Genomic DNA, 26,264 nt, shown 5'->3' with positions numbered 1-26,264 from the left:
GAGCTAGCTACTTTGTGGTGTGGTACCATTCATCTAATTTACTTTCAAGAGGGAGTGAACATCAGAAAAGAGGGACCTGTTGGAGAGTAGAAACAAAAGTGAAGACACAGAATATGACATAAAAAGAAAAGAACAAAAGAGAAAGTGTATGTTATATTAGTGACAATTTATTTGGAAAATTGTAAAGAAAGAAAACAAATGTTGCTTGATTAGAGTAGGTGTGTGACTGCAAACACAATCAAACTTTGCTGAATTCAAGGAGTTATAGATTATTTAATTTTGGGGGGTTTCTCATCATCCCAATTTCCCCAATCCCCATCATGTTTATGCATAAATCTAAGGTAGAGCAACCTTGTGTCAGCAAATTTTTTATTTATATTAATTAATCAGTTAGATTAGATGGGGAAGTACTGTCAAAATAAAAATTCTAGATTGGTTTAGCTACATCTTTTTGTTCCCTATATCTATAATAGATGATTTCTTAAGGACATGTAAAACTGATTTCATTTAACACCAAGTTGAATTGAATAATCGTCAAACACGTGGATGGATCAAACTGAAATCTTTTTGGGTTGGTCACCCTTCTCTTGGAAAATACAATTTTCGTTTTTGTCACTTACATAAGAGTACAAGACAATATGTTTCGGAGAAAATTAATATTTGTACGGTTTATTGAAGTATAGTCATCATCATTAAAATCTAATCTAAACTCCTTATCAAGAAATAAAATGAAATGAAAGAACAGTCTAGCTACCTGTCAATCAATTTCAACAAAATTGAAGAAGCACTCTAACTCAAGGTTTAGTGCAGCACAAGATTGTGAGAATCAGATGTAGACCAGAGCAATATTGCTCTTTACAAAAGCTTTACAAAGTAATAATTAAGGTGGTTAGCAAGGACCAACTCTTTCATTTTCGGTGGAGGTGGGATGTTCATTTAATAGCATGTTAAGGACCGAATCTCTCATCTGTAACTATTTCAATTTTTTTCCTTCCAATAAGTATGCCCTTTGAATTATAATTATTTTATAGATGACATCACATGACACGGAAATAGATTTATCCATTCATTTGGGTATTAACTTGGTCAAATTAAACAAGTAATTATTATGCAAGGACAAATGAAGGTTAAAGGATTAGGTACAAAGATAAATCATAAGGTTAAGAGTGAGAGAAGCTATTGATGCCTTTGTTAGTAAACTCTAACAAGGGTTAAGAAAATAAAAGTTTTAGTATGATACTTGATAGACAGATAACCCAACCGAAAACTAGTGTTTCTCTTACAAAGACAACCATTTTTGACAACTTGGGCATGTGAGTGATTTGGGAGAATGACAAAATAGTCCTTACCTCAATACCTCCAATGCTCAATACTTGCCCATAGCATGGGACCCACTCCCCAACTATCCTGTGGAGCCCACAAACAAAGCATACATCACTTCCATTTCACTATAACTAATAATAGCAGGGAGTAACATGGATGCTCCAGAGATCAATTTAGTCGTCTAAATGTATGGATTCGAATTCTATTATATGTACGCAATAATTTTTGTTAGTAATAAATTTTTTAAATAAAATTTAGATTTAAGATAAATTAGGCTTTAGCCTCTCAAACTTAAAAGTACCGTCTACGAAAAAAATAAACAAAGCTAATAATAAGAGGACACTGGTACTAGTAGATAGATACACTGTACAATGATTCAATTATGAAGATGGTACCATACCATGTTCATCTCTCAAGAGAATGAGAGCCATCTGCTTGTTACTATGATTCTGTTACTTTGGGACCAATGATTCCCAGATATCTTAAAATTGACAACATGAGTTTCAAAGACTTTGGAAATTGGAAATATTCAAAGAATTGAATAACGATAAATACTCTATCCTCAATGCACCGTCACCGCCTTATGGGTTATGGCTTTCATTCAAGCGCCACTAACTACTTACGTCAGCACTCAGCAACCAAGCCAAACCAACCACCATTGTTTATTGATTAATTAATATAAAATTTTCCGTCAAAATTCATGACGAAAGCCATGCCCATGACCCAAGCCATGCAGTTATGATATCAAGAATATTTATATTAAGATCTTTTCAGTGGCGAATTGTTTCACCTACCTCCCCAAGTGACCAATTTAGAATGATCAAATGACTTTATCAAATATGAACAGTGGATTAGTCCAACATAATCTACTCATTTTCCTCTTTAATAATTCTGAATATCCCATTATTTAGTTAGTTCATTCTTTTGTCATTTTCTCAAAATTAATCCGGCTGCTGCTTTTTTATTTTTATTTTGGCAAAAAAAAAATTATTAAATAATAATTGAAGACTAATTTGAATAAACAACTTGAAAAATACTAAAAGATAATCAACTTTTATTTTTTTAGTCATTAATTCATTATTAATATTTAAAAATATAAATTAAAATAATTTTTTATATTTAATTTTTTAGTTACAAAAATACTTATTTCAAAAAAAAAATACAAAAAAGTTAATTTTTTTAATTTCTCTATAACACTTTAAATAACTTCTTAAAAATTTATAATTTTATTTTAAAAATTATACCAAACATTAGCACTATTATTTTTCATAAGCTAAAAATTAAAAAAAAAATTATGGACCTTCTCAAACAAGACCTTAGTCAAATATATCAAATTATCTAACGATTCTCAACTATCAACTTTATATGAAGATAAGTACAAATACTACCTTTTATTTTTTATAGTAGGGTTCTCAAAACTCTTCATTTAACTACCACGCTGAATATAGTAATGGAACATGGAAGTAAGATAACAATCAGAGTCAGTGTATTAACTAGATTTGATGAAATCGCCACGAATGGAATTCAGAATAAATGGCCAAACAGGCAAGCTGGTCAATAGTTACAAAATAAGCAAAGAATATAAAGCAGCAAGGCTTGCTGCTCTAATGGTTTAAGTCTAATTATAAAACCTATTTAAGTATGGTAATATGAACAATTGGCATGGCAGGACACTCTTTTTTTAACAAACCCGTTTTTTTTTTTTTTTAATAATCATCGTAGATCAATGACATCAAATTTCAAATCAGGATTCATGTAAACATCTGTACATGTATCGTAGATGGGACCACCATCTGGCGGCGGATTGTGCGGATGAAAACCACGCTGCGGGCACTGTCTGATCACCGACATGCCGCCCGGGCTTGTCAACCTAAATATGCCATGTTTTCTGTGCATCCACACATTGTAGTCGTCGAAAGTGAGAGACTAATCATCCTCGGACATAAAAAAAAAAATATTCGGTTTGAGATGCAACATTACCTTGAACTGTCAGTTGGTGCCATGACTATTGCAACAGCTTCTGGCAGCATAATCTAAGGAGAAAGCATTCCAATTCGAATAAGTTACGACAAAAGAACTATCAAACGTACATGGAAGCTCTCGGGTATATTGATCGAGTGAAATAACAATTCTCTCAGAATAATACTAGGAAGCCAACTTAGCCAAATTTTTTAAAATTATTTTGTTTATCTTAGATTCTAAATCTTAAATCATAAACTTTAACCCTAAATCCTCCAAAAAATGAGAATTTCTAGAATTAGAAAAGAAATTGGCTATTGTTGGCAAACTAAAAATTAATTCCTATACTTTCTCTTTCAAGAAACCTCATGAACTCACCTGATATGAATAATGGGTGTGTACATCAATGGATGACATGAAACAAGATTGTGTAGGATGTGTCTGCCAATTCAGAATTAACATATGAGACAAATGCGGCTATAAATAAGTCAAAAGGTTCGAGCATAAGCATTACTGCTCCAGTAGCAGAAAACTGAAAACTCACATGGATCCATCCAAGTGGGAAAAGTGATCTCTTATCCTGTGCTTCAAATATTTCTTCTTCATTTGTGGCTTGACACTGCTCAATCATAATAATAATAATAATAACAATAATAATAATAATAATAATTTCCCAAAAGTTTTGTGAACGAGTTCTTACAGAACTTGACGTAGCCTCTTGCTTTGGGATTATTAGAGCCGTAATATAAAATTTTCTATTTTTCTGCATCAAGTGTATTTGCAAAATAATAGTCAATGGTTCATTATTGAAATAAAGCATAAGCTAAGAGAGACAAATCCAAGGATAAGACCAACAACATTGGTGAAAAATTTAGAACCTACAGAACTGTGATCACTTGTTTTCAACAATTCTTGAATGTTACTTTAAGCCAAAAATGGGATCACTTACAAGCAAACCCGCAAGAATTCCACAAGTCTCCAAATTCTTTTTAGTATTTGATTTCGCAAACTTCATAAAAGTGTCCATCATAGCAGTTGACTGCAAATAGAAACAATCATTGGAAAGAGTGGAAGAATTTCCAAACCAAAAGAAGAATTCACCAAAGATTAATGATAAAATCTTATTATCTCTCACAATGTGTAGTTGCAAAGGAGACTCGCCACAAAGGAAATTATCTGATGATGTGGTCTCTATCTTACATTCCACATCATTAACCTGATGTGAAACTGGAGGAACCAAATCTTGTACTTCAGCAAGTACAGGCGGCGGAGAAGGCTGTCTTATAACTTCTATTTGAGGAGTGATTTCTGTTACTTCTTCAAAAGAGATAAGAGAAGGAGGTTCATCAGCATGCTGAGCCTGGCAGTCCTCAGTTTGAGTAAGACTGGAATTCATATCCAAATTATTGTGTTCTACAGTGCTATTATCTTTTTTCTTCTGAGATCCATCTTCCAAATCTTGTTGTAGGCTGGTAGTTTAGATACAGAATCCAATAGGACAAAATGGAGTTAGTATATCAATTTAAACAGATAAACCAGCTCAGTGGTGCATCGTGTATGGAATCCAAACCTCAAAGTTAAAACCAAATAGACCCATTTGCTGAAATTTTCTTGAAATAAACTAGTATTTTACAAAAGCTGAGATGAGATGCATAACATGAAACAATTGTAAAGTCAAAAAACGAAGAAAAGGCAAAATAGAATAAAATAGTGCCACAACCTTGGAATTTCAATTGGTGAGAGATCAATGTTGGATGGATACCTGACCTACACCCAGGATGATTGTTTAGAAACCAAAGTCTTTGGATTAGAAATCAACCTCAGGATGACTTTCTTTTAACAGAGTTGAAAGACATAACTAAATGCTAACATACCCGTTTATCACTTATAGGTGGTAGCCACTGCCCGTTAAGCCCACTGGGACCAAGAATCGAATGTCTAGAGAGAGTTTCATCTGTTGGACGTGGGAGAGTTAGAGATCTACAAAAAGAGAGCACAATTGCAAGGATTACGAATCAAATTACATGTATCTCTATCCAATTTCATATGCACAAGTCTCATGTGACAATCAAAAGATAGCTATGCAATCAAAACCATCAAATAAGTTCATGTCTGTGGAGAAAGCAAGTACAAATTATACATGCAGTACTGATTATGCGTTAAGGAGCCCAATTACACATGGAAGAAGAGTTCAATACTTACAATCGTCTCATTTTCTCGTCAATAGGCTTTGCATAAGAAAAAGGCTGACCCCTTGATCCCTCGGAAACAAACTCTCCAGCTCTTGGTCTGACTTCCTGGTCACATATATACCAACTTATGGAAACAAAGTAAATTTCCAGGAAGAGGTGGGGAGCTCATAAACAGAAAAAGATGTGTTCAAACATAAGATCTAATTGTTGGATTATCACTGATAGGCTACAACCTTCAGTACAAATTCTCTCACAATTTTACCTTTATTAGACCGTAACTAGGCAAGGTTTCCTTTTTCATTGGAGAAAAATGCATCAAACTATTTGAATGATTTTTTTCCCACCCATTGTGTTGATATGCTTGCCTGCTGTTAAACTCAATGATCTTCTGTCGTACCAGTGGTTTCAACTTCTCCAGTTCATTCATAGAATTTAACAATCTCTATAGCAAGAGTTTGAAAATCAGATTACATCCAACAATGTCCAACACATTTTGACTAAAAGACAAGCGTTAAAATGTTAACCTTTCTTAATGATACTTTCTTGCTTTGTGGAGATGTTCTATAGTCTCGGTGACATGGAATTGTCTCAGAGACCAGGCTAACCAAACCAAACAGAAAGACACTCAATGCAGTATGGAAAAAAATTATATATATTGAATAATAATAAAGCAATGTATTTAAAGTTTAAACCATCCAAAGTGATGATAGCACACGATATCACGACAAGAACTTCTATTACCTAGAAAATCTTAGCAGCATGATATATAAATCAACAATATTATTCTCAGCACGAAAGATATCCGCCTGCAATAAAAAAAAATAATATTTGTAGCTGAGAAAGCATGCAGAACAAAGTAACAAGAAATTAAATATAGTTTCCGCAGTAATGTTTCCAGATATAAAGAGAATACCTATTAACTGGTATATATCCTACTAAACTTAGAAATTCTAAATGCAACAGTTGAGCAGATGATATATGTATTTCACAATTAGCAATTAACTGGTGAAAATTCCAATCTCTCTCTCTCATTCTTGCTTAGATAATGGCTATTTGCTTAGTAAAACACAAGATATTTTACAACTCGAAAATAAGCAAATAGCCATTGACTAAGAAAGAATAGTCACCCAATGAGTCAAATACTAGGTTGCACATTTCACAGGTATTCAACACCACTAGAAAGTGAACAAATAACTGCCATCAACTATGACACAAAACGTCAGGGAATTGAAACCAATTTTCAGTGCAAACGATGGATCACTACAAAATCCATACCAGGAATCTAAATTAGACCTTAAATCGAATGAAGGGTATGCTTATATTCATCTAAACAGCACAAAACCAGCTAAAGCATCGATTTTTATCAACGAGTTGAAGCCAAGCATCACCAACTACGAGTATCCACAATTCCTTCCTACTCGAAGATAATAACGCCTTTGAAGAACAGAAGAGAAATACCTGTTTGAGGATATTATCTGCAATCCGATAGTAGAAACGAAGAGAAATTCGATTATCAACTTCAAGCTTCTGAGTACTTGCAGCGATGTTGATTGTCTCCAAAGAAGACCTCATCTTTTTTACACGGAATATGCCAAAGCTGCGATTTTTACGGTAGAGAAAACGACACAGTTTCAGGGTCCAAGCTGTAGCTTAGCTCTGGTTCTTTGTCGTCAATGGCGGCTACGGCACACAGATCAGAATTTGCCATGTCATTTGGGATTTTGGTTGAGGGTCTGCTTGGATCAGAAACAAAATTACAAAACTCGTGTAAAATTAAAATCAATCAATTTTATATAAAACTGTTTGGTCGCTATTATTTTGTTAAAAAAAGATCTTTTTTTTATTAAAATTTTTTTTTTATTTTTTAATGTGTTTGGCAAATTTCTAATAATAAAAATAAAAGTACTAGTAAAATAAAAAAAAGATCTTTTTTGAGAAGCTGTAATTTACATCTTTTTTTAAAAGATTTTTTTTCTTAAAAAAAGATATTTTTCATGTAATAAATAAACAAAAAAGTACTTTTATATTGTTATATCCAAACATAATTGATTGATAAAAAAACCTTTTTACATGAGATATCCAAACATAAAATTACTTTTACTTTTCTATAAAATCTTTTAAAAAAAGATAACTCGAAAAAAGATTTTTTCTTAGAAGTTCACCCAAACAAGCCCTAAAGTAGTAATGCTGGTTTGGATTGCATTATTTTGATTAAAAAAAATCTTTTTATTTTTTAGTGTATTTGGTAAATTTTTAGTAGTAAAAATAGAAGTACTAGAAAAATAAAAAAAAAATATCTTTTTTTGAGAAATTGTAATTTACATTTTTTTTAAAAGATTTTTTTCCTTGAAAAAAGATGTTTTTTATGTAATAAATAAATAAAAAAGTACTTTTATATTATTATATTCAAACATAATTAGTCACCAAAAAATATTCAAACACAATTGACAAATAAAAAGATCTTTTTGTATGAGATACCCAAACATAAAGTTACTTTTACTTTTTCATAAGATCTTTTAAAAAAAGATAACTCGAAAAAATATCTTTTTTTAGAAGCTCACCCAAACAAACCCTTAAACTATGTCCACGGAACCACGATATTATAATTTAGAATAAAGTATATTTTTAGTCCCTAAAATTTAACAAAAATTTTAAAAATACCCCTAAGTTTTATTTTATTTCAATTTTGTTCTAAAAGTTTTCGATTTGCATTAAATATATCCCTGACGGTTAATTTTTCAAAAAATTTAAGACCGATTCAACAACAATTTCATAAGAACAACCTCTCAACACAAGTAAATCAAGCATAATTTTTATGCATTATTGTTAAATTGGTCTTAAATTTTTTGAAAATTTAGCCGTCGATTATATATTTGATTCAAATCGAAAACTTTTGGGACAAAATTGAAACAAAATAAAACTTAGAGATATTTTTAAAACTTTTGTCAAACTTTAGGAACAAAAAATATACTTTACCCTATAATTTAATAAATATAGAAAAATTCATATGAGTTTTATTTTAATTTTTTTTGTTTAATGTTAAATTTGATTAGAATATTTTAATAATTTGTATGTGAAATTTTATATTTAATAACAATAATTATATTCAATCTATATTCAAGTATTTCGTTAAAATTATTTTATATTTTAAATTTGTATTTATAAATAAATATTAAAATATATCACAAATATATCATTTTTTATTTGGTATATTAAAATAAAAATATGAGATAAAGTAAAAGCATAAAAATAAGGGCAATTTACCAAAATAAATAATTTGGCTTCCAATTTTATCAAAATACATATTTTGCAAAATAGATATCAAAATGCATTTTTTTTCATAAATTATGTAAACCGCGATAGAATCCACGATTTACAAATGAACGTAGGGGTCTCGCGGATTACGTTCGAAGCCAAACTGCACATAATCTGCGGTAGGAGTGTCGCGGTTTGTGTGTGAATTGCAAACGTCCATAAACCGTTACACCCCTGCTGCGGTTTATGTTGATATGCAAAATGGCTAAAAACGGCAGGGGTCTCGCGGTTTCTGTGTATACGTTTTTTTGCTTCCAGTTGAACATATTTTCAACCTAAACCTTCAACTTTAGCATAGTTTTAATTAAGCTTCTGTGTTTCACTCATGTATGACATCTCATAAGTGGAAAGCCCCTGACGCGGTAACGCTTGACGACCACGGTGTGGTTTTTGCTTTTTTATATAAATAAATAAAATAAAATGATTATTTCTTTAAATACAAAATAAAATTGCACATCATTTCAGTCATGGTACCAGCGAAATGCGACGCCTACAAAATAGAGCAGCAGCCATTTTTCTGCTGTCGCAAGCGAAATGACTTTCATTAGAATATTAGGATGGATAAGGAATGATCATATTGAATCTTCTTATTTAAACAATAATAAATTTGGATCTTTCACATAAAGGGAGAAGGGGTTGTTAAGAACAGGTTTAGATTTTATTTTTTATTTTTTTTTAAATAATTTTTATTTTCAATTTTTTACATTTAAATTTTTTTAGAAGATACTTTATTTTTAAATGTTAAAAATAATAAAAATATGTTCAGCTGGTCTATTTTTAAAATGTATTTTTTAATATTTTAAAATATAAAATTATATTTTTATTAAATGTACATTTTTAGTTATTTAATTTTTTTTAATAAGTTAACAATTTATTTTTATATAATATCAAACATGAAATACATTTGTTCAATTTATAGTCAATTTAGTTCTAAAATTTAGGATTGAAAAAGTATATTTGTTAAATTTTTTTATTTAGTATTGAGTACGTACTACCTGAATTAAAAGAGTTATGGTGAATAATAGATTAACTTAGGGGTGTGCATGGCCCGGCCCGGCTCGAAGATCCGACCCGGCCCCGAACACTTTAAGAGCTATTTTGGTGTGATTTCATCGGGTCTAGGGGTCGGGTAAGGGTCTCAAAAATAGACTCGGTCATTATTTCGGGTCGGGTCTGGGCCATGACTCGGGTCACCCGAAGTCGGCCCGGTCATCATCATACACAATTAATATTTTGTGTTATTAGTGATGGATGATGACTATTCTTATGTGGAATTTAAGTATGGTAAATCTTAATATTTTGTGTTATTAGTTATTATAAAACTATAAGTTAATGTTTTATGTTTAAAATGCATAAGATTTTAGACTAATGCATAATATTGTGCTATTTATATTGATTTAAATATTTGGTGTTATTAGACAATATTAGTATTGATTATGGTTATGCTTTAATTTTAGAGAAGGGTTGGTTCTTGTTATATTTTTCTAAATGAATTTTACCATATCAAATAATGGTTGGAGTCTTGGAAATTTGGATATTTTCACATGCTAGCTTATTCATCAAGGTAATGTATGTTAACGGCCCGATTTTCACTCGGTTTTTACCCGGTATAATCGTGGACCGAAAGTGTATAGGTTTCATCGGGTCTAGAGCCGGGTTCGGGTCTAATAAATAGGCCCGGTATATATTTCGAGTCGGATCTGGATCACATCAAACCGATTTCACCCGGCCCATACACACCCCTAGATTAATTTATTAGTCTTATTTTTTAATGGTTGATCTATATAAATGCAATTAATTATTTTAAGATTGTAATTTATTTTATATTTGATATTATATAAAAATAAATTATTCTTAAACTTAAAAAGTAAGAATTAGGAACATCATTGAGATTTTCCCTTGATCAAATAACAGAGAACTTAGCTAACGAAATGAGCCAATAATTAAAGAAGGCATAACCTGAAGAAAAAAATGTAAATAAAACTAAATAAATAAACACATCACAGGTCCCAAAAAATTGATCTTTTAATAAAATTGAAACAAAATAATAAAAAAGGTCGCTGAAAAAATCAACAAAAAAATATATATAAAAAAGAAAAAGCGGAATAACATGAGAATTGGGGAGCTTGATGTGAGAATCAAGAGTGAGACTAATGCTAGGAGTACAGTGATGTATGGTGATGTAGAACAAAAAAATGGAGATATAGAAGCGAAACATGGACGTTTGTAATTTACACACAAACTGCGACACCCCTACCGTGTGCAGTTTGGCTTGGAACGTAATTTGCGACCTATAGCGATTTACATTCATTTGTAAACCGTAGTTTTCTGTCGTGATTTATATAATTTATGAAAAAAATGCATTTTAATAAAATTAGAAGCTAAATTATTTATTTTAATAAATTACCCTAAAAATAAGATCAGTAAAAGAAAAAAAAATAAAAGCTGGTATTTATAACTTAAGGTAGAATTGTATTTCTTTTTGTAACTTAACATAACCATAACTATAAGCATTATCAATTTTATAAGTTTATTTTTATTAGTTTATTTAACAATAACTCAATAAAACATTACATATTTGTCTAAAATCATAATGATATGAGATTTAATAAAATAATATTTAACTAAAAGTTCAAAAATTCAATTATTTACATAAGCATGCATTTAGATCATGGAAATACATATCATATTTTCTTTTTGTATAATGACACAATATATATATATATATATATATATATATATATATATATATATATATATATATATAAAGAGGAATTCTAATTTTAAAATTAACTAAATATGTTTTTCGAATATAAAGTCAAGTGAATCAAATTCTAAACTTGCACTTTGATTTGTGAAATCCAACGAATTTTATAGCAATTGATATGTTTTTAAACTATATATTATTTGTATTTTAATTTTCAATTTTATTTATTTCATAACCTTCAGTTAGTTATATAGAATCAATAACATCATTTAATAAATGAGTTATGCTACACATACAAGTCTTTTTAGCTTACAAATCTTATAAGTTGGGCTAAGTCTAACAAAAACTACATTCACTCATTGGAGTATGATAATACGCGCGTCACTCAACCGTTTCCAAAGCGTGCTCTCACTCACCGTTATGGAAGACACTTCTTCTTCTTCACATTCCTCTTTCTCCTCCTCCTATTCCTTCTTCTTTTTCTCCTTCTATTTTCCGTTCTCCTCCTTTTTCTTCGCATGTTTCATTTTCATCTTTTTTTTATTCACTCATTGGAGTATGATAATACGCGCGTCACTCAACCGTTTCCAAAGCGTGCTCTCACTCACCGTTATAGAAGACACTTCTTCTTCTTCACATTCCTCTTTCTCCTCCTCCTATTCCTTCTTCTTTTTCTCCTTCTATTTTCCGTTCTCCTCCTTTTTCTTCGCATGTTTCATTTTCATCTTTTTTTTATTACTATTGTTGTTGCTGCATTTTTTTTCTTCTCCTATTTCTATTAATTTTGCAACATTATGTATTTTTTTTTGTTTAATTTTTTCTCCCAAGAAGAATTATAAGAAAACGAAATAAGAAGATGAGGAAGAAGAAGCAGTAGAAGATGAAGAGGAGGAAGAGGAAGAGTTTTGAATTATGCAGAACTTATTAAAATTAAAATACACCCAAATATCTTCGTGTTACACCAAAATTTACTGCAAAAACAGAAAAATATTTTTTCTAATACTGCATTTTTTTCTTCTTCTTTTTTTTCTTATTTCTTTCTTTCTTTTAGTTAAATGAATGTAAGTTCATCCTCTTCAAAGTAATTTTGCAGCATTATGTGTTTCTTCTTTTTTTTTGTTTGATTTTTTTATTATTGTTAATAGAGTAAAATAAGAAGAAACTTGAGAAGGTAAAATAAAAAGGAAAAGATGAATAAGAAAAAAAAGAAGAAGATGGTGATGATGATTAAAAAAAGAAGAAGAAGAAACAGTAGAAGATGAGAAGGAGAAAGAAGAAGAGTTTTGAATTATACAGAACTTATCCGAATACACTAAAAAATTCTTAAAATACACCCAAATATCTTCGTATTACACCCAAATTTGCTGTAGAAAAATGTTTCCTCTAATGCTATATTTTTTTTCTAAATTGAACCACACCTTAGCCACTTGATTGGATTCAAAACAATGATCAATTTCATTCTGGTTCAATTGACAATCTGAACCTGAATTATTTATTATCTTCAACAGTGAGATAACTGATGATGAAAGAGAAAGAGAAAAAGAAAAGAGGAGAAGAAATTTCAATGAAAAAAGAAGGAGGAGGAGGAGGAGGAGGAGGTGGTGGTGGTGGTGTTGATGACGATGATAACGAGAGAGAAAAATTACGAAGAAGAAGAAGAAGAGGCACCGAAAAAGAAGAAGAAGCACGGAGAAAAATGTGAAAACGCGTGAATATAAATGACTTGTATAGAAAAACGCATGAATATAATATTCATAATTGAACATTTATGAATATTAATAATAATCACTTAGATAAAAAAAAATTCAAAGTAAACATAGAGTAAAATAGAAGCAATAAAAAATAAAAAGTGTTTGTTTCTGTATGATGATAAATTCATACGTATCGATGCATTTAAAATATAGACAAATAACAATAAACTATGTGAAATTTATTTTCCACGTCAGCATCAAATTTTTAAAAAAATATATATATCATATCATTAATTTTATTAAAATAATTTTATAATTTAATAAAAATAAAAAATATTTTTTCATTTAATTTTTTAAAAGATTTAAATACTCTTTTTAATATATTAGACAAAATTTATTTTTTTAGATTAATCAAATTATTTAATTTTACTGTTTTAAAATTTAAATAATCTAAAAATAAAAATAAAAATACATTTAATTATTTATCTATATTAAAAAAATTATTTCAATTTTATTGACATTCTGCATGAACCCTAATCAATCATTCATGCAAAAAAAAAATCTAAAAAATAAAAAAAAATACTTGTTCTTTGTTATCTTGGATTTCTCACCCAACTCTCTCTCCTCTCTTTAAATTTGTTTCTTCTCTCCGATAAAAGATAAAGAAGACGAAGAAGCTTCCTCTACGGCGCTCTGCCAAGGTCACCGCCGCAGGATTCGCGCGTGCCTCACCCAGCCGAGTAGAACGTCATCGCGTTAGAGAGCGTTGCCATCTTCCTCATTTTAGAGAGCGTCACCGTCTTCCTCGTTCCAGAGAGCGTCGCCGTCTTTCTCGCCTTCTTCCTCGTTTTTCATCACCGTCGTCAGTCTCTCCCTTCCAGTAACATCCTCTCTCTGATTTCTGTGATTTTAATTATTATAGAATTGTTTTTATTTTTGTAATTAATGTAATTTGATTTGATTTCTGTGATTTTATATTAGTTGTTGTTAATTTTGACAAAATAAAAAACTTAAGCATCAATTTGAGGGATTGTTGTTGGAGCTTCTGGGGGTGCTAGTTTTCCTGGAATTGGGGTCTCATTAGGGGAAGTCTGCCATGATTATCTTAATGGGCGATGTATAAAAGTCGATTGTAAGTCGAATCACCCACCTCATAATTTGCTAATGACTGCATTAGCTGTAACGACCTCAATGGGAACACTTAGCCAAGCTCCTATGGCTCCATCTGCTGCTGCAATGGCTGCTGCACAGGCAATAGTTGCACATTTACCTAGTTGTCACCACTTTTGGACCTTGATTCTCTTATATAAGCCACCTTCTACCCTACTACGTATTTTGATCGAATATGGCTTTCACAATTTTTGTTAGACTCGTTGCCAAGGTTGAACCTTAGAGCCGTTCAGTTATATATAATTTTAAATTCTGGAATCCTTCTCTACTATTCATATTATGAATGACTAGTCAAAATAAGAAGTTCCAATTTGCCTTCTAGTATTTACAATTGATGAAGCTTTTATAAAATGTAGTTTTGCAGCAGAGGTTTTTCATGGTTTGCAGGAACAAGTAATGACAACTGCTTCTAGGAGCCGTAGATTTGATGGTTCGTGTTCAAAACATTGAGGCTTCCTTACCGCCATTAGAGAAGGCTGTATTGGCACAAACAAGTCACATGCATTTTGCTTATACATCTGGTACGATTTATTTTGAGCAATTATTTCGCCTTGTGTGGATTTACTGAAAATGGTTCCTTGGAATCTGATAATGATATTTTCTTTATGTATGGTTTTGCTTTTGAAAGATAAAGTCATTGTATTTCTCTATATAGATAGATTGAGCCATCTAGCCAATCGCTCTATAAAGTTTCATTTGCTTTGTCTGACATTGTCAATACTTAATATAATGACCCCTATTAGCTTGCATGCCCTTAAATTGTTAGGAGAAATCTAAATATTTAGAAAACTAGATTACTTAAACCTTCTAGTGACATACGCACTATATTTTGTTCATGTTTGTGTTCTTTTTTGTTTTTCCAGATTACTTAATGTTTTGATTTGACTAGAGATATAATTATTATTATTTGTTGAATATCAGATTAGAGATATAGGCTTTATATAAGTTATTCTGTTTTGATATAGTTTTTGTTTTTAGATATTTGTTTCTGTTGTTATAAGAGATACGTTGCAAGTACAATTCTTAACCAACCAAAAATCCACTTATCAATTTAGAAGGGTTGTCACAAAATTAAAATTAAAATACTGGGAGTATGAATCTCAGGTCGTCTCCTAACGAGTTGCAGAAAGATGTGCTATTTTATTAATCAGATGTTTTCTAAAAATGGTTGAGTTGATAAACAGGAAATTAAATCAGAGAATTTATGTAATTTAAATAAAAACCTTGACCGGGAGTAGATTAGTTGGAAGCCCTATCCTTGATGGAGTTCTCCCAAGATAAAAGTGATAATTAAAGGTTGCCTGCTCAGTTATCCTTTACCAGATAAAGGAAAGTTAAGCAAGTTGGAAGTCAGTTTCTATTCACCAGTTCTAATCCTCTCCCTTGGGAAGGACTAGTGTCAGTGATTAGAGGGCGACCCAACGCGAAACCCAACTATAATTTTACACTTGAGCATCCAACTCAAGGTCCTCCTTTCAATCAACTCCCAATCAAGTTATGGAACTACTCGCTCATTATGATTGTAAAATCCACGACATAAGAAAGGAAAATATTGAAAGACATGATAAATAATAATAAAAATGATCAATTAAAAATAAAAATAGTTCTTGTATTAATAAATTCTAAAAATAATCCAATAATAATTCTGAGTAAATGAAGGATATGGAAGAGTAAGTGACAAGTAAGGAAACAAACTAGAATGACGAAGTCTTGACGGAAGTAATAACTCTTCTCAATATCCCAGTCCAAAAAGCAATAAAATCAAAATCCTAAGAACTATGAATGTGTAGAGAGAAAACCTAGAGGAGGAGTAAAATCAGATCTAAAACTAAAATTATGCGGAATGAATATTGTTCTCTGGTCTCTGCATGTTTCCTGGCTCTAATCAGCTTTTCTAGACCGAAAATTGGGTCAAAACAGGGCCCAAAATTGCCCCCAGCAAATTCTGCAGATTCTGCAGATCGCGCATGTCACGCGATCGCGTCATTCACGCGTTTGCGTCATTCACGCGTTCGCGTCATCCAGCGTTTTGCCTTGCCACGTGTGCGCGTCGTCCACGCATTCGCGTTACTTGTGCAGTTTCCAATCCGCGCGATCCCGTGAGCCATGCGTCCGCGTCACTGCAATTTCCTCTATTTCGCGCGGTCGCGTGAGCCATGCGCCCGCGTCACTTCTCGCTGGTCATCTCCTCAATTTCTTGTGTTTCTTCCATTTTTGCAAGCTTCCTTTCCAATCTCCAAGTCATTCATGCCCTATAAAACCTGAAACACTTGACACACAGATCACGGCATCGAATGGACTAAAAGAGAATTAAAATACAAAATTAAAAGTCTCTAGGAAGCAGCTATTCAACCATGAAGTAATTTCGGGAAGGAATTATAAATGCATGCTAGTCATATGAATAAGTGGGTAAAGATTTGATAAAACCACACAATTAAGCACAATGTAAACCATAAAATAATGGTTTATCATTGTCGTTGGATCTATACTATTAAGGTCGGCTCAGATGGAACCATTGATCGATTAAAAACCCGCCTTGTGGCTAAGGGCTACACTCAAATCTTTGGTTTGGACTATGGTGATACCTTCTCTCCTGTTGCGAAGATGGCCTCTGTTCGTCTTTTTCTTTCTATGGCTGCCATTCGCCACTGGCCTCTTCATCAACTTGATATTAAAAATACTTTCTTACATGGTGATCTCGAGGAGGAAGTATACATGGAGCAACCTCCCGGGTTTGTTGCTCAGGGGGAGTCTTCCGGCTTAGTATGTCATTTACGCCGATCTTTATATGGCTTGAAACAATCCCCTCGAGCTTGGTTTAGTCGCTTTACTGCTGTTATTTCTAAATTTGGCATGATTCAGAGTGAAGCAGATCATTCAGTTTTCTCCCGTTATTCTTCCTCTACGACCTCCATATATCTGGTTGTTTATGTGGATGATATTGTCATTACTGGAGATGATCATGAGGGAATCACTCAGTTAAAACAGCACTTGTTTGATCACTTTCAGACTAAGAATATAGGGAAGTTAAAATATTTTCTAGGAATTGAAGTGGCACAATCTAATGCTGAGATCTGTATCTCACAGAGAAAATATGCTCTGGATATTCTTGAAGAAACTGGAATGTTAGATTCTAGACCTATAGATACACCAATGGATTCCAACACAAAACTTAGTCCAGATCAAGGAGAACCTCTTGCAGATCTTGGTAGATATCGCAGATTAATTGGCCGATTGAATTATTTGACAGTCACTCGGCCAGATATTTCATTTGCCACAAGTATCCTAAATCAGTTTCTTGACTCCCCATGCGATAGTCATTGGGACGCAGCTGTTAGAGTCCTTAGATATATCAAAGGTGCTCCAAGAAAATGTTTGTTGTATGAAGATAAAGGACATAACCAGATTGTTGGGTATACTGATGTAAATTGGGCAGGATCTCCATCTGATAGACGTTCTACATCTGGTTATTGTGTTTTTATTGGTGGAAACTTGATATCTTGGAAGAGTAAGAAGCAAAATGTTGTAGCAAGATCTAGTGCGGAAGCTGAATATAGAGCTATGGCACTTGCCACATGTGAACTTATATGGTTGAAGCAATTAGTTAAGGAACTTAAGTTTTGTGAGCCGAGTAAGATGGAACTGGTGTGCGATAATCAAGCTGCCTTACATATTGCTTCCAACCCTGTGTTTCATGAACGGACCAAGCACATAGAGATTGATTGCCATTTCATAAGGGAGAAGTTGCAAAGTGGGAAAATAGTAACAGCCTTTGTCAACTCCAACGATCAACTTGCAGATATTTTCACCAAAGCTCTCCGAGATCCTCGGATACAATACATATGTAACAAGCTTGGTGCATATGATTTATATGCTCCAGCTTGAGGGGGAGTGTCGAATATCAGATTAGAGATATAGGCTTTATATAAGTTATTCTGTTTTGATATAGTTTCTGTTTTTAGATATCTGATTCTGTTGTATCTCCTAGTATTAAGGGATTTTTTATTTCTGTACCTATATATATATATATATATATATACGTCGAGAGATGATTCTCTCAAGGAATTCATCCAAAACACAATCCTTGTCTCACTTCATTCGTGTATTTCAAGTTTATTCTCAAAGGTGGATTTTCTTAGCCATCATTATTACTTTTGGATTTTATGATCCTTTATGATTTTTCTTTTAGTGGTGCTCGTTATTATGCTATTTTGATATTAGGATTGATTTGATTATAATCAATAGATTCAGAATCATACATATCAGTAAATAGTAGTTTTTTTTATATATGAGTTGCTTTTAGGGAGTTAATTTATCCTATGCAGTAGGATTTTTAGTGTATCCACAAATACATATATGGATTTGCTTATTGCCGGAACTAAATATCGTGGTGAGTTTGAAGAGAGGTTGAAGAAATTGATGGAGAAAATTAAACAAAGTGATGAGATAATACTTTTTATCGATGAAATGCACACTCTAATTGGAGCCGGAGCAGCTGAAAGGCTATTGATGTTGTTAACATACTAAAACCTGCTCTTGCAAAGGTTATTGATGCAGATGGAGCATATTATCATAGAGGAGAATATGATGGCTGCCCAGGAGATTATTGAACTGTTCTGTGAATTAATTGCTGTGAGACTACCCATAATCGAGGCACAAAGGTATTCTAACTTTGTTTGCTGGTTTGAATTTACTTTACATCATTGACATCTAAGTAGGATTTACAATTAAGGTAGCAATGTGTAGAACATGCATTTGTTAACATGAAGTATTTTTTTTCTCACTAAAAGTAGCACTAACGCCCCCCTTTCCTTTTTTTTTTCCTGAATTATTCATCTTTCACTTATTATTTGTCAATTGTTCAGCTTTTTGTTTCCAGGTTAGCTTAGAAATCTCTTAGGATTTTTAGTAATATAAATCAATATCTATGTGGATCAGAATAGGTTTTTGTCTATCTTCTATATGCCATTTGACTCGTTATTTTATCTCATAAAATTTTTAATGTTTCTCAGGGAATGTCCCCTAGATTTGAAGGAAGCCATATCTATTGTATGTTTTGCTGCACCCAAATGTGTAAATCTGCTAGAGTTATTGTAGGTTCAGCAGGCATTTGCTGCCAAATATGAGAAGAAATTTTTATCTACTGCTACTGAACTCAGGTCGGACTGTGGTGTTAATTGCCAGGTTCTTTAACTTTTCATCCTATGTGGAGAAAATCATTTATATAGACTTACCATTAAGGATGGAAGTTATTCTCTTTTATGACATTTTTTCTTGTAAATTTCACTTGATTTTTTATTTTTTTAAAAATATTTTTTATTTTTTTATTCGTCGAATAATGCTAAACCCGGAAATTTGATTTTTTTTTACTGCACTTGTTCACAAATTAAGAATATATTAATTTTAAAAATTTAAAGTTTTTTATTTTTTGGATATTTTTGGAATTTTTTACTTTCGTACTATTAAATAAATTTTATTTTTTTAGTTTAAAAATAAAAAAAAATAATAAATTTACAGATCTATTGTTTACTAAATATTGCTGGACTTTATTTTATTTTTATATTTTAAATAAAAAAATTTAATCTTATAATATTAAAATTGAAAAAAAAATTGGTTTTTTAAAAATTTTTAATTTTTCTAAAAATATTTTTTTTATTTACTGGATAATGCTACACACGGACACCTGACTTCTTTTTTTGCTGCACTTGTTCACAAATTAAGAATAAATTAATTGTAGTTTTTTTTTATATATATAATATATGGGTATGTCTAAAATGAGTACAATAATTATGTGCTTATTGTATGCGCCATATCTATACAAACCATTAGATTTGATTAGATGAAAATCAAAGGCTAATATGAAAGAAGAACATTGATAGACTCTAATAAATACAGAATATCATAGTATATAAATAAATATTTTAAATGGCAATACTTTAATATACAATACTTTAAAAGGTAACAGAATCTTTTATTCTTAAATAATTAAATATAAAATATATAAATACAAAAATATGAGTATTCTTTATTCAATAAGATTAATTATTATGCAAAAATTTTTTATGATATTAAAAAATTATATTGAAATAAAATTTTAAACTGTAACATAAAAATATAAAATAATTAAAATTTTATTTTATATTACTTGACAAATAATTAGATTATTATATTCAAAATTTATTAACTAACAAATTTTATTAAAGATATTATTATATAATATAATTTTTTATCAAAATATTTTAAAAATATAATTTATTTAAAATATTATATATAATACATTAAAATATTAACTTTTTTATTTTTTTATTTTTTTAAAAACAAAATAAATAATATAGTTCTAAAAATATGCCTATCATATTACAAATTTACTAATATAAGTAAATATCTATATTTCGTTTTTCTAAAAGAAATTGAGAAAAATAAAAAGAGGTTAATATTTTCATGTATTATATATAATATTTTAAATAAATTATATTTTCAAAATATTTTGATGAAAAATTATTTTATATAATAATACTTTTAATAAAATTAGTTAATTAATAAAATTTTGAATATAATAATCTAATTATTTGTCAAGTAATATAAAATAAAATTTTAATTATTTTATATTTTTATGTTACAGTTTAAAATTTTATTTTAATATAATTTTTAATATTATAAAAATTTATTGTATAATAATTAATCTTATTGGATAAAAAATACTCATATTTTTGTATTTATATATTTTATATTTAATTATTTAAGAATAAAAGATTCTGTTACCATTTAAAGTATTGCGTATTAAAGTATTGTCACTTAAAGTATTTATTTATATACTAGGATATTCTATACTTATTAGAGTCCATCAATACTCTTCTTTCATATTAGTCTTTGATTTTCATCTAACTAAATCTAATAGTTTATATAAATGTAGTTTATCCAATAAGTATATAATTGTTGTGCTCATTTTAGACATTCTCAAAAATAATAAATCATGCTAGGTGATTGAAAATTTGAAATACAAAATCAGCCAACAATATGATAAGTTGATAACATATTAAAATATATATTAGGGTTAAGTATGATTTTGGTCCCTAACATAGAGGCCAAAAATTTATTTCGTCCCTCGTCTTTTTTTCGCAACAAAAAGGTCCCTTAGGTTCCGGTTTGTTTTAAAATCGTCCCTCGGACGATTTTACCCCTGTGGTCGTTAGGTTTATTTACGACCGTTTTAACGGATATGGGAAACGTTAATTAATATAAATAAATAATAATAGAAGGATTAAATCAAGAAATTGAATGAATGTGAAGTGCAGGGGAGGGAGGAATAACGACGGGAGCTGCTGCTGAAGGTCGACGGCTAGGGTTCAGGAGACAGTGGCGTCCATGGCTTTCCAGAGCTCAAGAGCCTCACGTTTTCGTTCAGATGCAAAGGAGTTACTCTGTGGCCATGGTGAGAGGTTGATTTTGCGAACATCATCGACGAAGGATAACCCTGGACGAAGATTTTGGGGTTGTGTATACTATGAGGTAAGGTGTTCTTCCTATTTTGCTAATGTGGGTCTGAGAATTTGGGATTTCTTCATATGTTTCTGTGGCTCCTATTAGGTTCAGGATGGGTGTGATTTCTTTAGATGGGCAGATCCGGAACCTGGAGGTGTTCAGCAAGAGGTTGAATTTGTAAGAAATAGGAGGAAGATAACGAAATTAAAGGCAAGATTGAAGGAGTTGGAGACCAAGCTTTGGGTTGTGGCTGCTCTATGTTTTGCTGGGTGGGTGGGCTTTTTGTTCTTATTCCTGCAGAATCGTTACAACTTGAAGCACCCGAATGGAATGCATTTAGGTTATAGATGATTTGGTAAGGAATGTTATGAGGTTTCCTGTGTTGTGTGGGTAGAGTTTGAGGGTATTCTGTGATGTTACAGTGGTATAGGTTTGTAGCATCTTTGAAACTGTTTGAATTAATGAAGAAAAGTGTTGTTTAATGTTGCCCAAATTGTCACCTTCTTTAATGGTGGAGTTGTGTTATTTTGTAATGTAAAAGAAGTAGTTTATGAGCAAAGCAGAAAAGCATTCAATAGAATATCTGAAAATTCAGCAATTAGTAATGGAATATTTCATTTGATGACTAGTTAAAACATACACAAATATTTTGTGTTTGCCTCCACATGCCTAGTACCAAAAAATAGAGAAGCAACACTTCAAGTGTCCTCAGGCACTTAATACCAAAATACAGTATTCAAACCAATGTAACTAAGGTAATGTTCTTAATGTAAATAGCCAATACCAAAATACAGTACTCAAACCAATGTAACTAAGGTAATGTTCTTAATGTAAATAGCCAATACCAAAATTAAAAACACTGCTTGCAAAACATTAACACAAGAGTCACAAAAGATTTCACACTCAAATGTTAAAGATTTCCCCACTGAGATGGGGGTAGATGAGGTGCACTGCATTGAATCATAGAAAAGGGCCTCTTCCTCACAGATGGCTGGCTAGGAGGCTGTTTGTTGCTGGTGGAGGTTGCAGAAGATGCAGCCTTGTTCTTGGTCTGGGCCAGGATGTTGGGCTGAGTGGATGCTTTCTTGGGCTTGGTGGAAGCTTTCTTGGGCTGAGGTGCTTCTGTGGTGGGCCGGGCTTCATGTTTCTTGGGCCTTGTGGGGGTTTTCCTGGTATGGGATGCTGGCAGATTGGTTGGTGATGGTGCAGTATTCCTCTTTCTCCCTCCCCAAGCTGTCTGACCAGGTGCCAGCTTAGGTGCATTCTTCTTAGCTCTTTTGGTTGAACTTTGAGCCTACAATAGTTATGAAAATCATATAGAAAGTTACACACATATCATATAACAGTAAAATTATATAGTTGGCAATCATAATGGTAGTTGAACCCTAGAATAGCATATCATAGACCCTCTTACCCTCTTCTTAGGCTGGCTGCAGCCGCTCTTCTTGTGTCCAACTCCACCACAGTTGGAGCATCTCTGGAATTCTCCCCTCCGTGACAGATGAGTCTGGCTTCTATTGTCTTCATCTGCAGCCCCTCTTTTCCTCTTCTTCACCGGTCTGTGGCTTGGCCTCCTGTATGGAGGTGGGATGACATCATCATATTGAGTCCTCTCCCATAGCTCTGGGCCATTTACAGGGTGTATCACCTCCTGGTAGCACTTGATGTAGGCCTCCTTCTTGTAGCAGTAAGCCACATATGATTCCAAATTAAGGCCCTTGAAGGTGATGCAGCTGATGACATGAGGACAAGGAATCCCACTCATTTGCCAAGTCCTGCAAGAACATTCACCAGTAGCCAGATCCACAACATACTTATCTAGACCACACATAACCTCGTAGTTGCTAGCAGATGACCAGTAAGGCCTCCAGTCCCTAGCTAAGCTTGCCCATTTCTCTAATTTCTTGGTAATCATTGGCATAATATTTCTTGGATAATTAAGAACCCTTTCCCTATTTGCAGCCCATCTAGTCATCATATAAACCCTAATATCCTTTAACATGCTCACAATTGGTTTCTCTCTTGCTTCTACTAACACAGCATTGAAACTCTCACTCATGTTATTAACAAGACTGTCACATTTAGATAGGAAGGTAAACCTGGATCTTGACCAGAACCTTGGTGGAATGCCATTGAGATGTCTAAATGCTCCCTCATTTAGAACTCGCAAATTTTTCATCTCCTTCTCCCAACTCTGCCAATGACTTGCTTTAGCACACCTCCACATCTTGTTCTTTAGCTCTAAACCAGGAAACTTCTTCCTGAAGTTGCTGTAGAGATGCCTGACACAGAACCTGTTATCCACCCCTGGAATGACCTCTTCAAACGCCGGCAATAAGCCCTGTTTACAGAAGGTAAGATTTCAAACTATTAGTTCATATATAAATGTATACAAGGACAAGTTGCATTGCTGATATATGGTGAGTTACCTTTTGCTGATCAGACATAAACGTGCACTTTACAAGGTTGTGTGGGCCTAAGTCATCAGACAGGTGACGCAGAAACCAGACCCAAGAGTCCTTAGTTTCCGCCTCCACAACCGCATACGCAATTGGAAGAATCTGGTCATTTGGGTCTCTTCCGACTGCAGTCAACAGTTGTCCACCTTGGGGGGTTTTCAAGAAGCAACCGTCCAGCCCAATGAACCTTCTGCAGTGTTGAAAACTTTTCTTGCAAGCATCAAAGCATACATACATTCTTTGGAAAATACAATAGTTCATCAGTTCTACGTTCTGTCTCTCTTGAGCAAAATCTGGTGATCTAATAACCTTCAGAATCACTGTGGAACCTGGGTTTGTTCTTAGGAGTTCATGGCAGTAGTCGTTTATTCGCTTGTACTGCTCCCTAAAGGCGCCCTGTATCTGACTCAAAGCCTCCTGTTTTGTCTTAGCTGCCATTGCCCTGGTAACGGTTAGGTTCTATTTTTTGTGAGCCTTTGCAACCAGCTCCTTCACCTTGATCTTTGGGTTGGATTCAACTTTCTTCTTAAACTGGCTACCCAACCATTTGCTGTGCATAATCCCAACCCGGTGTGTCTGCATGCAGGTATGTTGGAGATTCATGCTTCTTAGTTGCCACGTGGACTCCTCACCGACCCTGTGTGCATATAACCAAAATGGGCAGCCTTTCTGACAAACAGCTCGGACCCTCACCAAGTCACACTTCTTGAACTTAATGTTCCTAGCTGTGTTGACTGCATAGGCCGCCACTGTGTCCTTGAACTCCTGCCGAGATTCATACAATGTCCCCACCTTCCATTGGTACTTTTTCATCTCCTTTTGTGTCTTATGCACTGGAAACCTCTGCCCCCCCTCCTCAGCATGATCCTCCCCATCATCAGCATCTATCCCTATTACATGGTCCTACTCCAATTCATCACTGTCAACTGCATCCTCATCATCCAAATCACTTGTAACAACCTTTTTGCCCTTCTCCACATTACCCTCATTTGGCACAGCATTATCTTCACCGAATCCACTTTCATAGTCGTACACCTCATCACTGTCAGTGAAGTGGATGTCTTCCACACTATTTTTCTCTTCATCAGATGAAAAGTATGTTGGGTCATCACTGTCTTCGCCACTGCTAACATCATCACTAACCGCCTCATGTCCCTCTTGGCCTAATTCCAGTCCACCATCCTTATTCTAGCATTCTTGTTGACCAGTAACCCTAACTCCATCACTGTTATCTACATTGCCTTCGAATACCACTAAATCCATACCACCACCTAAGGGTTTCTAATTCTGGCCACCTACCGTTTCTCCCCCCACGTCCAGAAAACCCACCTCCGGAAATCCCTCGGCATCCTCAACCTCATGCACCACAAACAAATCAACAAACTCTCTCCTCCCTGCTATGGTACACATTTCAATTGCCTATGTGTCACCTCCCAACAGCTTCAAGTGACGCTCATAATCATCCTCAGTTGGGTCTTTGTACCATAACGCGGAAATGTTGGATTTCAGGTATCCAAGCTATCTCAGTTCCTCGTATGCCTCAAACACACTCCACCGATCGCCGTCAATGTCCTCCACAACTGTTGATTGACCCTTCAAGTACTTGAACACACCATTTTCATATCCAAATAACCCACCATGGTGCACCCGCATGTTGAAGAGCGCCATCTCCTTCCCGAAAAACCCTATTAATCATCACAGGGAGTTAGTCAACCAACTATGAATAACAACAACTACAATCAGTTCAAACCATACCCTTCCACACACCTTCGCACAATCCACATTACGAAACGATAAATTACATTCACATAATGCTTACCTTGCCAAGGGATTTTTGTTGGAACGAAGCCAAGTTAACAACCCAGGAAGTTTTCCGGCAACCTCTCTCAAGCTACCAACGCCGGACGTCGCAGGAAGGCCTTCCAAGGGTTTCGCACAATCGTTTCACACAAACGTTTCACTCAGG

The 26,264-nt window shown here is 33.0% G+C and overlaps 2 protein-coding genes and 1 pseudogene across 3 annotated transcripts; all 3 read right to left on the bottom strand.

Moving 5' to 3' along the window:
- Positions 1 to 2,787: 2,787 nt before the first annotated feature.
- Positions 2,788 to 7,259, bottom strand: AMSH1 (associated molecule with the SH3 domain of STAM 1). 2 transcript variants are annotated; one of them, XM_088508917.1, is made up of 14 exons: positions 6,933 to 7,259; positions 6,216 to 6,280; positions 5,999 to 6,074; positions 5,737 to 5,916; positions 5,485 to 5,579; positions 5,157 to 5,262; positions 5,003 to 5,049; positions 4,418 to 4,751; positions 4,232 to 4,321; positions 3,983 to 4,045; positions 3,827 to 3,901; positions 3,661 to 3,723; positions 3,304 to 3,356; positions 2,788 to 3,211 (listed from the first exon to the last, which is right to left on the bottom strand). In XM_088508917.1, exons 1-14 carry the CDS (start codon positions 7,044 to 7,046, stop codon positions 3,037 to 3,039), a joined length of 1,536 nt encoding a protein of 511 aa, XP_088365043.1. In that variant the 5' UTR covers positions 7,047 to 7,259; the 3' UTR covers positions 2,788 to 3,036. The 2 variants fall into 2 exon arrangements, with proteins under 2 accessions (XP_088365043.1, XP_088365042.1); XM_088508916.1 differs by having other exon boundaries at positions 4,232 to 4,751; positions 6,933 to 7,239.
- Positions 7,260 to 22,749: 15,490 nt separating this feature from the next.
- Positions 22,750 to 24,736, bottom strand: LOC148570375 (uncharacterized). Its single transcript, XM_088507008.1, has 3 exons — positions 24,269 to 24,736; positions 23,254 to 24,180; positions 22,750 to 23,133 (listed from the first exon to the last, which is right to left on the bottom strand). The coding sequence occupies exons 1-3, from the start codon at positions 24,734 to 24,736 to the stop codon at positions 22,750 to 22,752; spliced, it is 1,779 nt and encodes a 592-aa protein (XP_088363134.1).
- A 465-nt stretch (positions 24,737 to 25,201) lies between these two features.
- LOC148570374 (uncharacterized) lies at positions 25,202 to 25,966 on the bottom strand (annotated as a pseudogene).
- Between the last annotated feature and the right edge of the window lie 298 nt (positions 25,967 to 26,264).

The sequence above is a fragment of the Arachis ipaensis genome, chromosome B3, assembly GCF_059453495.1.
Source record: "Arachis ipaensis isolate K30076 ecotype BB chromosome B3, ASM5945349v1, whole genome shotgun sequence".
In the NCBI taxonomy this organism is placed as follows: Eukaryota; Viridiplantae; Streptophyta; class Magnoliopsida; order Fabales; family Fabaceae; genus Arachis; species Arachis ipaensis.
The sequence above is the reverse complement of the archived record's forward strand: the minus strand, read 5'-3'. Positions and strand labels throughout refer to the sequence as shown.

Excerpts from the sequence above, each read along its gene's own strand:
- AMSH1 (XM_088508916.1), bottom strand. The coding sequence starts at position 7,046 with ATGAGGTCTTCTTTGGAGACAATCAACATCGCTGCAAGTACTCAGAAG. Across the intron at positions 6,075-6,215 it reads ATGCTGCTAAGATTTTCTAG|CCTGGTCTCTGAGACAATTC; the intron begins GTAATAGAAGTT and ends TGGTTTGGTTAG. Across the intron at positions 3,357-3,660 it reads ACACCCATTATTCATATCAG|ATTATGCTGCCAGAAGCTGT; the intron begins GTGAGTTCATGA and ends CTTTCTCCTTAG.
- LOC148570375 (XM_088507008.1), bottom strand. The coding sequence starts at position 24,736 with ATGGCAGCTAAGACAAAACAGGAGGCTTTGAGTCAGATACAGGGCGCC. Across the intron at positions 24,181-24,268 it reads TTATGTCTGATCAGCAAAAG|GGCTTATTGCCGGCGTTTGA; the intron begins GTAACTCACCAT and ends TTCTGTAAACAG. Across the intron at positions 23,134-23,253 it reads GCAGCCAGCCTAAGAAGAGG|GCTCAAAGTTCAACCAAAAG; the intron begins GTAAGAGGGTCT and ends TAACTATTGTAG.